The sequence below is a fragment of the Triticum urartu genome, chromosome 3A (assembly GCF_056163025.1).
Source record: "Triticum urartu cultivar PI428250 chromosome 3A, HENAU_Tu73, whole genome shotgun sequence".
Taxonomy (NCBI): domain Eukaryota; kingdom Viridiplantae; phylum Streptophyta; class Magnoliopsida; order Poales; family Poaceae; genus Triticum; species Triticum urartu.
The window spans coordinates 681,088,059-681,102,551 of record NC_141875.1 but is presented as its reverse complement, the minus strand read 5'-3'; the positions used below and the strand labels follow the sequence as shown (position 1 = coordinate 681,102,551).

General features: G+C 41.4%; 1 protein-coding gene across 1 annotated transcript; it reads left to right on the top strand.

The window, feature by feature from the left end:
• The first annotated feature begins 4,997 nt into the window (after positions 1 to 4,997).
• LOC147981531 (uncharacterized) lies at positions 4,998 to 5,823 on the top strand. Its single transcript, XM_087514001.1, has one exon. It carries the CDS (start codon positions 5,045 to 5,047, stop codon positions 5,639 to 5,641), a length of 597 nt encoding a protein of 198 aa, XP_087370127.1. The 5' UTR covers positions 4,998 to 5,044; the 3' UTR covers positions 5,642 to 5,823.
• Positions 5,824 to 14,493: the final 8,670 nt, after the last annotated feature.

Genomic DNA, 14,493 nt, shown 5'->3' with positions numbered 1-14,493 from the left:
TTAAATTGTGAAGTCATTACGGTCAGCGTTTGAGATAGTTGCTAATCCATTTGCCTCATGCCTCTATTTCTCTGAACTCAAGGATTGACTTGGTTTTTTTTCATCGAGGTTTTCATTCTTGAAGATCATCCAGTAGTTTTCTTAATACTAAATATTTAGCCAATTTACATCTGCTTCCTGTATCTAAGTATTGTTGTAGCTGAGGATTAAATGTGGGAGACCATCCTCTCAGTTTGTTCGGTTGCTAGCTTCACCTGATCATTAGATGAACTTGGAGTTCTGTTGGTTATATTGAACTGCTGGTTATATTGAATGGAATGGTTGCATTATACTCCCTCCGTCCGGAAATACTTGTCATCAAAATGAATTAAAAGGGATGTATCTAGATGTATATTAGTTCTAGATACATCCCTTTTTATCCATTTTGATGACAAGTATTTTCAGATGGAGGGAGTAGTAAACTTATCAGTGGAATGTTCTGTTGCAATTCATTCTTCTGTGTGTCCATTGCATCTGGTTAGGTATTGAATTGCCCTGTTATAGTTCCATCTTTGCCATTTTGTTGTTTGGGAGTATCTCTATCATGGTCAGGCTCAGGTCTCAGATTCTGTTACTCCTTTTCTGGCTGTAACTGGTGCAAGGCCGTGTTGCAGAGTTTCAGGCAACTCTCAATTGCCTGTTGCACACTTGCCCCTGTCTAGCATCTGCGTGTGTGTGATAAATATACCCATTGGAGACAAAATTTTTTTTGAAGTGTGTCGTTACAGTTTACAGTCGATTCAGTATACAAGTCAAGGCCTAGAATAATTTACCCCAGTGTGTCTGCTATCTGAAACCAGCGAGCAGCTGAAGCTCTTCTAGAGCAATTGCATGAGCTTCCTTAACGGAATTTTTTGATTTCCTGCCCAAGGTCGCACTTCTTCTAGAGCAATTACGTGAGCATCCTTTACTGAATTCTTTGATATTCCGCACAATTTTGCAGTTCTTCTAGGGTAATTACGTGAGCATCTTTAACTGAATTCTTTGATTTTCTGCGCAAGGTTGCAGTTTTTATTGTACCAGAGCTCACCTATTGACTGGCTGACTGAGTACATCGCGATCCGCCAGCGAGTGTTCCTTGTTTCGTATCCTGACTTTAGTAGCTCAAGTTGGAGGGAGGTTAACTAGAACTGAAATTCAGGTCAGAAAACCCAGTAGAAACTGACGGAAAAACGGGAAGTGTATTTGAAAAACAATGAAAGGAAAACAAAAGGAGGAATACCAGGGAGAAAAAGGTTTGAAAAAAATAAATCAAAATTGAGCGGAGAGAATAGAAGGAACATGCCAGGTTAAAAACAAGATGAAAAATCTTGAGAACAAGTTGCCAAAAGAAAATACAGTTAGCCATGCTCAGGGTATATTCAGAATAACATTATCTGCTTCTTGCAGACTTGCATCAGTTGCCCCGTATGTAGACATGAAAAAACATTTTGTAAATATGTTCACCTATCCATTAAATCTGTTACCTACTTAGGGAAAAAATATGTGTTTATCCAACTCATGCAAAATGTTCTTGTTACGAGAAAAAGAATGATAATGCCTGTTGTGTCAGAATCAATTTATTCTGTTCAAAATATATGTACACACATCTGATAATTTTTGTTATTTCTCAAAAAATATCATAAAACTGCATCAAAATATTACCCAAGCATCGGTGGAACTTAAGAAAGCTAATTAAAATAAAATAAAAGGTAAAATATAAATATAAACAAATTAAAAGTATTATAAACTCCATGAGAAAATATATAAAAGAGGAATATAAAACTAAAAAGTTAAAAAAACATGAAACCAAAATGCAAAAATACTGGAAGATCAAACAAGGACATTTTGTTGGGCTTTGTTAAGGTAAGCTAGTGAGTTTTTTCTTTGACCCTTAAGCTAGCTGATTTCAATTTGTGACATCAAACTTGCTGATTTCTTTTTTTTTTGCGAGAAAACATCTGATCTATTCATCTTCAGTCATGATAGTACAACAAACACTAGAAATAATAAAAATTACATCCAGATTCATAGACAACCTAGCGATGACTACAAGCACTGAAGCGAGCCAAAGATGTACCGCCGTCATTGCCCTTGCCTCACCCAAACCGGGCAAATCTTGTTGTAGTAGATAGTCGGAAAGTCGTTGTGCTAAGGCCCCATCGGACCAACAACACTTCAAAACAGCAACCGCCGCCGATGAAGCGTAGCGTAGATCGGAAGGATTCAACATGAAGACACACGAGCGTAGACAAACGACGAATAGATCGGAGCAAATCCACCAAAGGCAGATCCACCGGAGAGACATACCACACGCCCACCGAAGATGCTAGATGCACCACCGGAACGGGGGGTAGGCATGGAGAACCTTATTCCATCTTCAGGGAGTCGCTGCCTTCTCGCCTTCTTGAGCAGGACACAAACCCTAACAGAACTCGAAAACACATCTAAGAACGGAGCCCTCCCACCGACAAGGGCCGGGATCCACCGCGCCTCCATGGCTCTAAGGCCACCAGAGACGAGGCGGAGGAGCAGCTGCTTGAGCTCCTACGTGCGCGTGTTGTATAACTTGCTGATTTTGTTAATTGTGATGATCCATCATGGTAATCAAAATGTTATTGTTTTAAGAACAAACATGATAAAAACTTTTGTGCTCAAGTTAATGTACTTTGTTTCAAATATATACACAAACATGAGATAATTCTTTTTATTTCTCAAACAAATTATAAAACAGCATAAAAATATTGTGTACCGGTGGAACACATGAAAGCTAATTGCAAAAAGGTAAAAGGCAACTCAAAAAACAAAATAAAAATAAAAGTAAAAGGGGAGTATAAATATAAAATAAATACAAATATTAGAAACTCCATAAGAAAAACAAAATAGATAGAACGCAAATATACAAATGAAAATAAAAAAATACATAAAACTAAAATGCAAGAATACTGGAAGATCAAACAACGGTATTTTATTGGCATTTTGTAAGGTAAGCTGGCTGATTTTTCTCTGAAATTTAAGCTAGCTGGTTTTTTTGTGACATCAAACTAGTTAATTATGTTGCCTATGCCTCGTCCCCAAGAAAAGGCTATCTCCCTCCTGCGCCGCCGCCGGTCCGTCTCGTCTCCGGTGGCCTTAGGGCCATGGCGGCATGGTGGATCCCGATCCTTGCCGGCGGAGGGCTCCGTCTTTAGATGTTCCTTCGAGTTTTGGTAGGGTTTGTGTCCTACCGAGGGAAACGAGACGGTGGCAGCTCGCTGAAGATGGGATAAGGTTCTTCCCGTCTAGTCCCCGTTCCAGTCGTGCGTCTAGCATCGTCGGTGGGCGTGTGGAGGTGTGTCTCTGGCGGATCTGTCCTTGGTGGATTTGCTCGAATCTTATCGTAGTTTGTCTACGTTCATGTGTCTTCAAGTTGGATCCTTCTGATCTACGCTACTCTACAATGGCAGCGGTTGCTGTTCTAGTGCACTGTTCCTATGAGGGCTTAGCACGACGACTTCCCGACTGCAAGTTTTTCCTGGCTCCGGCGAGGGAGGGGTGTTGACGGCGGCGCATCTTTGGCTCGCTTCAATGCTTCTAGTCGTCGCTAGGTGGTCTATGGATCTGGATATAATTCTTATTATTTATAGTGTTCGTTGTACTGCCATAATTGAAGATGAATAGATTGTGAGTTTTTCGGCCAAAAAACTAGTTAATTATGATGATCCATCTAGTTAACTAACCTCACCACCAGTTTTTCTGGAACCGTTCTCACCTCTCAAACCCTGGAGAGGAGATTTTCTGGATGCATCGCGCCGCCATCTCTTGTCCGGTGGTAGGTCGCCACCTCCTCCACTGCTGATATGGGAGTGCGGGAAAGCCCTGATCTACCATATGGATATCTAGTATTCCACTCTTTGATGCTTTTACAAGGGTTGTGCGGCAGCGCCGTCTGTGTGGCGAATAAAGTTTCCTCGAGCCTCCCCATCTCGACAATGTCGGCTGCGATGGTTTGATGGCTCGTTGTCGTAAATTATTGTTGACCTATCTATCTGGCTAGGTGAGGGTCTGTTGATTTTGCCAGCGTGGCAATAACGTCTGCTTCCCTTCGCTGTTTGGCGTGGCAGTGACCATCTCGGCTCATAAAGCAGCGTTGCCGTAGATTTTCGTTCAGTACATGAAAAAGCAGCTATGTATCACGGTTTACAACCTGTTCAGCTATTAACTTGAACTAGTCCGGGCATCAAATAATATGGTGTACGATACGTATAGGCTTACGGTGCTGGCATGCACGTGGTTTTGGATCGATCTTGCCATCCCACTTGAACTTGATCATCTGCTAATCACTTCTTCATGCACGGCTACTTGACCCAACGACTTGATCGATTACATGGGCGGAGTCGTCGTTTACTTCGACTCCAGCTCTTGCTTGCCATCGGCAGTGAAAACAACTTGCCCACGTCGTTAACCCGGCTGGCCTATCCTAGCCCACGGTTAATCATCTATAGCTAATTAGTAACATGCATGCATGCATGGTTATTTGACCGTAAGATAAAATGGTAATCATGCATGCAAGTAGCATAAACAGGCATTCAGTGGTGGTGTAGGCTTAATTACCTTGACAAGATGATCCTTGGTGCCGGCATGAACGTGGTTTGGATTTTTGCCATCTGCTAGTACAATACCCTCCAACTCCAAATTCAACTACGGAAACTTCCACGTTGCTGCCTCCTCTGCTCTAATGTCAACTATTCAAGCCTCGAGCTAGATGTGTTCATCAGTGGATGCTAGCATGCATGTGTTTTAGAACTATTGACCCAACGTGGATGCGATCACGATTAGAAGTCAGTCATCTCGTTTACTTTTACCTGCACCAATTAAGGCACTAATTATTCTAAGCCTCCACCTACAGTTGAGACATGACTTCGTCAACAACTCCACCAACACCCCCAACATGCATGGCCGGAAGCACCACTATAAATATCCATTTATATTTCGCTTAGAACTCATCTCATCTTGCAAGAGTACACACTTCCATAAAACACACACAATGGTAGGCACAAAGCTAGTAGCCCTCGGCTATGTTGTCCTCTTGAGCATTGGACTGGCCAATGCTGCAAGGGTGGTTAGATTCGGCAGTGGAAGCGCCACGGGAACGGGGGCGGGAGGAGGAGAGGGTGGGGGAACTGTAAGTGGTGGTGGCTCGGGTGCTGGGAGTGGAACTGGGTCTGGCGTGAGTTCTAGTAGTGGTAGCCATGCAAGCGGTGGAGGTGGAGGTGGCGGCGGAGGCGGTGGCCAAGATGGTGGAACTGGATATGGTAGCGGGTCCGGCTCTGGCTCTGGTTCCAGTCAATATAGTCAAGGATCTTCATATCCTTATGGTGGTGGCTATGGTGGATATACTAGCGCTGGTGGTGCCGGTGGTGGCGGTGGTGGAGGGAAAGCTAGTGGTTATCAAGGATCTAGTGGATATGGGGCTGGTAGTGGCACTGGTTCTGGCTCAGCTACAGCTACTAACAATTGGTATAGACAAGGTAGTACAAATGCAGATGCTGGTGGAAACGGTGGTGGCAATGGAGGAGGAAGAAATGGTGGGAGTGGTGCAGGCAAAGGTGCTGGATCTGGGTATGGCAATGCCAACCCCTAGTCCCCTTCATGTGAGGAATCTAAAAAAATGGAGCCCAACCTACTGTACTATGTCAAATTGATAGCTTTGACTCTTTTTTCATTTATTTGTTATCATCTTACATATTATCAAATAAGGGCTTCATTGTTCTAGTGGAAAATGTACTAGTGTTCGTGATATATTCCAAGAATGTTAATTGTCAATGTATCACTATTTATATGTATTAAGTTATATACCATCGTTTTGGCCAACTGACTTGCAATTGAAACTCTTTGCGTGTCTTATGGTTGTGTAACATAAGTTGCTCACTTACGGTTAAGTACCAAAAATTATCATTTCAATGATACATGTCGTTTCACGAATGGCGTCAGTCATGTAACACATATCTCACATACACCACTTTAGTTTTGCGTAAATTTCTCTCGCTGGCTAGTGCTTCTTGGGAGTTCCAAGGCTACGAACCCCCATCATGAGACCACACCCCAATATCCTTCACATCCTCGGTCACCGACACATTGCTTTGAGAGAGTGGTGATCATCACAATCCGTACTAGGTCACACCTATCATGACTTTGTGCCATGAAGTCACGAACGGTGGGAAGGTGCATGGTCTAATTTTCTTTTATTCATATTTTTATTGCACATTCATTTTTTTGTATGATCCACTTGTTAGATTAGAAACTTAGCTTTAGAACTTTGGCTCACTTATATCGATCACAATGGCAGAAATTGTTATTCCAATGTTGTGCTTTCAATTTTTTTAATGTCGACATATGTTTTAAAGTTATGGTTGTCCAAAGTTCCTTTTTGGGGTCAAAGTCGTTACTTATTTTTATTAAGCCATGTATTAATTTTTTTTGAAAGCGTGCTCGGTTTTTGACAGTTGTGGCTGTTCTTACACTTTCCGAAATTTGATTTCCACTCAAGATGCAAAGTTTGTTCTCCAGTCTCCAATAGTTTTTGTTGAAATGTCTAGGGGCTCAGAATAATTTTTCTACAAAACTATCTTTTTTTCCCAAACAAGGGGTTTCATTAATTGATAATAATGTATTTACAATCCTTTAGAAGGAGCTAAAAAATAGCAGACAGTGCATCTAGGATCCAGATGGATTCGTTTGCACTCGTAGCAGCTACCTACGCGAGAGCACGAGCAACCTTATTTGCTACTCCTCCCGTCCCAAAATAAGTGTTTCAAACTTAATACAACTTTGTACTAGAGCCAGTACAAAGTTGAGACAATTATTTTGGGACGGAGGGAGTACCTGCCATCCCAGAAAAACGATATCATCGTCTAGACCTCCTTCAGGGTATTGATGAGTGACATGCTACCAGACTGGATGACCAAAGATATAGTAGCTTGTTTCTGGAAAAGCTTAATACCCTCCGTACTCCGACCCATCCACTTCCTTAGGAGCATGACACCACCCACTAGGCATCGGAGCCGCCATTACCACTTGTCCCCTACAGTTCCTTGCAACTGCCCCGAAGGCTACAGAGCATGAGGACATGTCAAAGCTTGCATCAGTACTTACTTTAGCCTAACCCGGTGGTGGGGGAGATGACCTGGAAGGTCCCTTCGGCGTTGTAGGCATCCATCATTTGATACACACACTCATCTAATTTTGTGGGTAAAGCTAGAAATGTCTATTCAAAGAAATATTTTTTTGGCATGAAAAATTTCTAGTCTATTCATACTCAATTATTTCAGTACAAATAACACCAGGGATACTAAAAATTACAACTAGATCCGTGGACCACCTAGCGACGACTACAAGTGCTGGAGCGAGCCGAAGGCGTGCCGCCGTCATTGCCCCTCCCTCGCTGGAGCCAGTCAAACCTTATTGTAGTAGATAGTCGGGAATTCATCATGCTAAAGCCCCATAGAATTAGCGCACCAGAGCAGCAACCATCACTGATGAAGAAAGTCGTAGATCGAAAGGATCAAATGTGTAAACGCCACAAACACGAATGAAGACCGGATCCAAACAGATGCACCGAGGACCAGCACCGACCGAATCCCACGAGATCCGACAGAGACACACCTCCACACTCCCTCTAATGACGCTAGACGCACCATCGGGACAGGGATAGAACGTGGGAGACATTATTTCTAATGAGGGATATCGCCGCTGATACATCTCCGTCGTATCTATAATTGTTGATTATTCCATGCCAATATTATACAACTTTTACATGCTTTTGGCAACTTTTTATACTATTTGTGGGACTAACATATTGATCCAGTGCACAATGCCAGTTCCTGTTTGTTGCATGTTTTTTGTTTCGCAGAAAATCCATATCAAACGGAGTCCAAACGGGATAAAAACTTACGGAGACTTTTTTGCAATACATATGAATTTTGGGAAGTGGAATCAACGCGAGACGATGCCCGAGGGGCCCACGAGGGTGAGGGGCGCGCCCTGGGCCCCCGTGGCCACTCCGTAGGGCGGTTGGTGCCCTTCTTTCACCGCAATAAAGCCAATATCCGGATAAAAATTGTTTCAAAATTTCAGCCCAATCGGACTTACGGATCTCTAGGAATTTAAGAAACGGTGAAAGGGCAGAATCAAGGAGCGCGGAAACAGAAGGAAACACAGAGAGAGATCCAATCTCAGAGGGGCTCTCGCCCATTCGCCGCCATGGAGACCATGGACCAGAGGGGAAACCCTTCTCCCATCTAGGGGGGAGATCAAGGAAGAAGAAGAAGAAGAAGGGGGGCTCTCTCCCCCTCTCTCCCGGTGGCGCCGGAACACCACCGGGGCCATCATCGTGATAACGATGTACACCAAAAACTTCACCTCCGTCATCACCAACTCTTCCACCCTCTATGCAGCGGTGTAACCCCTCTTTTACCCGATGTAATCTCTACTTGAACATGGTGCTCAACGCTATTTATTATTTCCCAATGATGTATGACTATCCTATGATGTTTGAGTAGATCCGTTTTGTCCTATGGGTTAATTGATGATCGTGATTGGTTTGAGCTGCATGTTTTATTATTGGTGTTGTCCTATGGTGCTCTCAGTGTTGCGCAAGCGTGAGGGATCCCTGCTGTAGGGTTTGCAATATGTTCATGATTTTCTTATGGTGGATGGCATGAGTGATAGAAGCACATGTCCGAGTAAGTAGGTTGTTTGCGTATGGGAGTAAAGAGGACTTGACGCCTTATAATGCTATGATTGGGTTTTACCTTAATGATCTTTAGTAGTCTCGGGTGCTTGCTAGAGTTCCAATCATAAATGCATATGATCCAAGAAGAGGAAGTATGTTAGCTTATGCCTCTCCCTTAAATAAAATTGCAATAATGATTACCGGTCTAGTTATCGATTGTCTAGGCAGAAATAACTTTCTCGTGACAAAAAGCTCTCTACTGAAACTAATTTAGTTGTGCCTTTATCTAAACAGCCCCTATCTTTATTTACATGATCTTTATTATCTTGCAAACCTAGCCTACACCACCTACAAAGTACTTCTAGTTTCATACTTGTTCTAAGTAAGGCGAACATTAAGCGTGCGTAGAGTTGTATTGGTGGTCAATAGAACTTGAGGGAATATTTGTTCTACCTTTAGCTCATCATTGGGTTCGACACTCTTACTTATCGAAAGAGGCTACAATTGATCCCCTATACTTGTGGGTTATCAAGACCTTTTTCTGGCGCCGTTGCTGGGGAGCAATAGCATGGGGTGAATATTCTCGTGTGTGCTTGTTTGCTTTATCACTAAGTGAATTTTATTTGCTGTTCTAAGTTGTTCTCTATCTTTACTTATGGATATGGAACATGAAATACCAAAAAAATAGGTTTACTTGCTACTCATGGAGATGGGGAACCTCCTAAAACCCTCAATGCTCATTATGTGAAAGAAATTATGCACTACTTTAATAATCCCGAGAAAACCCCATTCAATTATATAATGGGAGACACGTTGGGTCAACGTGAATACTTTAGGGATTATCGCTTGACTCGAAAAGGGAAACTATTATGGGATCAAATTTATATGTTGCATTGGTATGCTCGGCAACTATGCTTGAGATATGATTATACTTGTTGCTCTAGGATGAGGGCTCCACACCTTCCCTTTTCATGCAAATTTAATGATAATGAAACCTTAGCTTCTTATGCTAATGGCATATATGATTACTATGATGTGGAACAAATAGAAGAATTTGTTGCTTTTAAGGGTGCTTGTGGAATTGAACATTTGTTTAAAGAGTTTGAAGATTTTGATGATTCAGTTTACAGACCTGAAAATTTAGCTATCCTTAAATATTGCTATGAGAATTATAAATACAATTATGATATTGATGAATTTATTGAGAAAGTCTCCGCCGTCCGAGAAGAGACTAATATTTTGCAGGAGTCTATGGAAGAAAAAATTGATGAAACTGTGAGCTCATTGGATGAAAAAGATGATGAGGGGAGCGAAGAACAAAAGGAGGAAGATCGGATTAGCTACCTGTGCCCACCTTCTAATGAGAGTAACTCTCCAACTCATACATTATTTAATGTCCCTTCATTCTTACCGAAGGATGAATGCCATGATAATTGCTATGATCCCGTTATTTCGTTTGAAATATCCGTTTTTGATGAACTTGATGCTTGCTATTATGGTGGCCCAGATGCCAATATGAATTATGCTTATGGAGATGAACCTGCTATTTTTCCTTATGATAAACATGAAATTGTTGCTATTGCACCCACACATGATAGTCCTATTATCCTTTTGAATTCTCCAAACTACACTATATCGGAGAAGTTTGCACTTATTAAGGATTATATTGATGGGTGGCCTTTTACCGTTGCACATGATAATTTTGATGAATATAATATGCATGTGCTTGCTGCTCCTACTTGCAATTATTATGAGAGAGGAACTACATCTCCGCCTCTCTATGTTTCCAACACGATAAAATTGCAAGAAGCTTCGTATGCTATGCATTGGCCTTTACTCGATGTGCATGAATTGTTCTTGTATGACATGCCAATGCATAGGAAGAGAGTTAGACTTCATCATTGCTTGATATATGTTGCTTTGTGCTCACTGCTAAATGCCAAATCATTGCTAATTCAAATTGGCTTTGATATACCTTGGGATCTGGGTGGATTCATTACTTGAGCACCTTATGCCTAGCTTAATGGCTTTAAAGAAAGCACTACCAAGGAGACAACCCGGATGTTTTAGAGAGTCATTTATTTCTATTGAGTGCTTTTATAGAGTTTCAAAACAAAAAAAATGAAGAGGGGCACCCAAAACTTTTCAAAAAGGAAAGTGAAAGTGAGAGAGACAAGCATTGTTGAAGTGAGGGAGCTCCTTGAACTTTGTTCATGCTCACGGAAACTTTGTGAATCTTGATTACAGAAACTTTCCAACAACAATAATTATCCCCTTGTAAAATTCCATTGTATTATAAAAGTAATGTGCCAAGATTTGCCTTTAGGATGTTTACATTGCTTGTTGGTTTGTGCGGTGCAAAACAGAAACTTTGGCTGTAGTGCACGATTTTACATTTTTTACTGGAACGTCAAACGGTTCTGAAACTTTCTGTACTGTCTTTTTTATACAAATTGTTTATTTTTCCTAATTGTTTCAGAATTTTTGGAGTACCAGAAGTATGGTGAATGTTCAGATAACTACAAACTGTCATGTTTAAGACAGATTCTATTTCTGATGCATTGTTTGCTGTTTTGATGAAACTATCGATTTCTATCAGTGGATTAAGCCATGGAAAAGTTATATTACAGTAGCTACAATGAAAAAACAAAATATGAATTTGTTTGCAATAGTACTTAGAGTAGTGATTTGCTTTATTATACTAACGGATTTTACCGAACTTTCTATTGAGTTTTGCGCGGATGAAGTGATCAAGGATCGAGGAGGTCTCGATATGAGGAGAAGGAGGGGAGGCAAGATCTCAAGCTTGGGGATGCCCAAGGCACCCCAAGTAAATATTCAAGGAGACTCAAGCGTCTAAGCTTGGGGATGCCCCGGAAGGCATCCCATCTTTCTTCAACAAGTATCGATATGTTTTCGGTTTCGTTTCGTTCATGTGATATGTGCAATTCTTGGAGCGTCTTTTGCATTTAGTTTTCATTTTCATTTGATGCACCATGCTGGTATGAGATAGTCCATGGTTGATTTATAGGATGCTCTTTGCACTTCACTTATATCTTTTGAGTATGGCTTTATAGAATGCTTCATGTGCTTCGTTTATATCATTTGAAGTTTGGATTGTCTATTTCGCTACACATAGAAAACAACCATTTGTAGAATGCTCTTTTGCTTCACTTATATTTGTTAGAGCGTGGGCATATCTTTTTTAGAAAAAATTAAACTCTCTTGCTTCACTTATATCTATTTAGGGAGTTGACAGGAATTGGTCATTCACATGGTTAGTCATAAAATCCTACATAAAACTTGTAGATCACTGAATATGATATGTTTGATTCCTTGCAATAGTTTTGTGATATAAATATGGTGATATTAGAGTCATGCTAGTGGGTAATTGTGGATTGTATAAATACTTGTGTTGAAGTTTGTGATTCCCGTAGCATGCACGTATGGTGAACTATTATGTAACGAAGTCGGAGCATGATTTATTTATTGATTGTCTTCCTTATGAGTGGCGGTCGGGGACGAGCGATGGTATTTTCCTACCAATCTATCCCCCTAGGGGCATGCGTCTAATACTTTGTTTCGATAGCTTATAGACTTTTGCAATAAGTATTTGAGTTCTTTATGACTAATGTTCAGTCCATAGATTAAATGCACTCTCACCCTTCCATCATTGCTAGCCTCTTCGGTACCATGCATTGCCCTTTCTCACCTCGAGAGTTGGTGCAAACTTCGCCTGTGCATCCAAACCCCGTGATATGATACGCTCTGTCACACATAAGCCTCCTTATATCTTCCTCAAAACATCCACCATACCTACCTATCATGGCATTTCCATAGCCATTCCGAGATATATTGCCATGCAACTTCCATCATAATCATATACATGACTTGAGCATTTATTGTCATATTGCTTTGAATGATCATAAGATAGCTAGCATGATGTTTTCATAGCTTGTCCGTTTCTTGATTTTATTGCTACGCTAGATCATTGCACATCCCGATACACCGCCGGAGGCATTGATATAGAGTCATATCTTTGTTCTAGTATCGAGTTGTAATATTGAGTTGTAAGTAAATAAAAGTGTGATGATCATCATTATTAGAACATTGTCCCATGTGAGGTTATCAAAATAAAAGTGGCCAGAGAAGCCCCAGAGAGAGAGAGAGAGGCCAAAGAAGCCTACAAAAAAAGAAAAAAAAAGAAAAAAATGAGAGACAAGAGAGAAGGGACAATGATACTATGCTTTTACCACACTCGTGCTTCAGAGTAGCACCATGTTCTTCATATAGAGTCTCTTGAGTTATCACTTTCATATATGAGTGGGAATTTTCATTATAGAACTTGGCTTGTATATTCCAACGATGGGCTTCCTCAAGTGACCTAGGTCTTCATGAGCATGCAAGTTGGATGCACACCCACTTAGTTTCAGTTTGAGCTTTCATACATTTATAGCTCTAGTGCATCTGTTGCATGGCAATCCCTACTCCTCGCATTGACATCAATTGATGGGCATCTCCATAGCCCGTTTAGTAGCCGCGTCGATGTGAGACATTCTCCCTTTTTTGTCTTCTCGACACAACCTCCATCATCATATTCTATTCCACGTATCGTGCTATATCCATGACTCACGCTCATGTATTGCGTGAAAGTTGAAAAGGTTTGAGAACATCAAAATTATGAAACAATTGCTTGGCTTGTCATCGGGATTGTGCATGATTTGAATATTTTGTGTGCTGAATATGGAGCATAGCCAAACCATATGATTTTGTAGGGATAACTTTCTTTGGCCATGTTATTTTGAAAAGACGTGATTGCTTTATTAGTATCCTTGAAGTATTGTTGGCTTAATGTCAAATGATAGACTATTGCTTTGAATCACTCGTGTCTTAATATTCATGCCATGATTAGATTACATGATCAAGATTATGCTAGGTAGCATTCCACATCAAAAATTATCTTTTTTTCATTTACATACACGAGGACGAGTAGGAATTAAGTTTGGGGATGCTAATACGTCTCTGTCGTATCTATAATTTTTGATTGTTCCATGCCAATATTCTACAACTTTTACATATTTTGGCAACTTTTTATACTATTTGTGGGACTAACATATTGATCCAGTGCCCAGTGCCAGTTCCTGTTTGTTGCATGTTTTTTGTTTCATAGAAAATCCATATCAAACGGAGTCCAAACGGGATAAAAACTTACGGAGATTTGTTTTGGAATATATGTGAATTTTGGGAAGTGGAATCAACGCGAGACGATGCCCGAGGGGCCCACGAGGGTGAGGGGCGCGCCCTGGGCCCTCGTGGCCACTCCGTAAGGCGGTTGGTGCCCTTCTTTCGGCGCAAGAAAGCAAATATTCGGATAAAAACGTACCAAAATTTCAGCCCAATTGGAGTTACGGATCTCCCGAAATTTAAGAAACTGTGAAAGGGCAGAATCAGGGAGCGAGAAACAGAAGGAAACAGAGAGATAGATCCAATCTCGGAGGGGTTCTCGCCCCTCCGCCGCCATGGAGGACATGGACCAGAGGGGAAACCCTTCTCCCATCTAGGGGGGAGGTCAAGGAAGAAGAAGAAGAAGGGGGGCTCTCTCCCCCTCTCTCCCGATGGCGCCGGAACACCGCCAGGGCCATCATCACGACAACGATCTAGACCAACAACTTCACCGCCGTCATCAACAACTCTTCCCCCCTCTATGTAGTGGTGTAACCTCTCTTTTACCCTCTGTAATCTATACTTAAACATGGTGCTCA

Bases quoted from the DNA above. Each gene is read 5' to 3' on its own strand.
- LOC147981531 (XM_087514001.1), top strand. From the start codon at position 5,045: ATGGTAGGCACAAAGCTAGTAGCCCTCGGCTATGTTGTCCTCTTGAGC.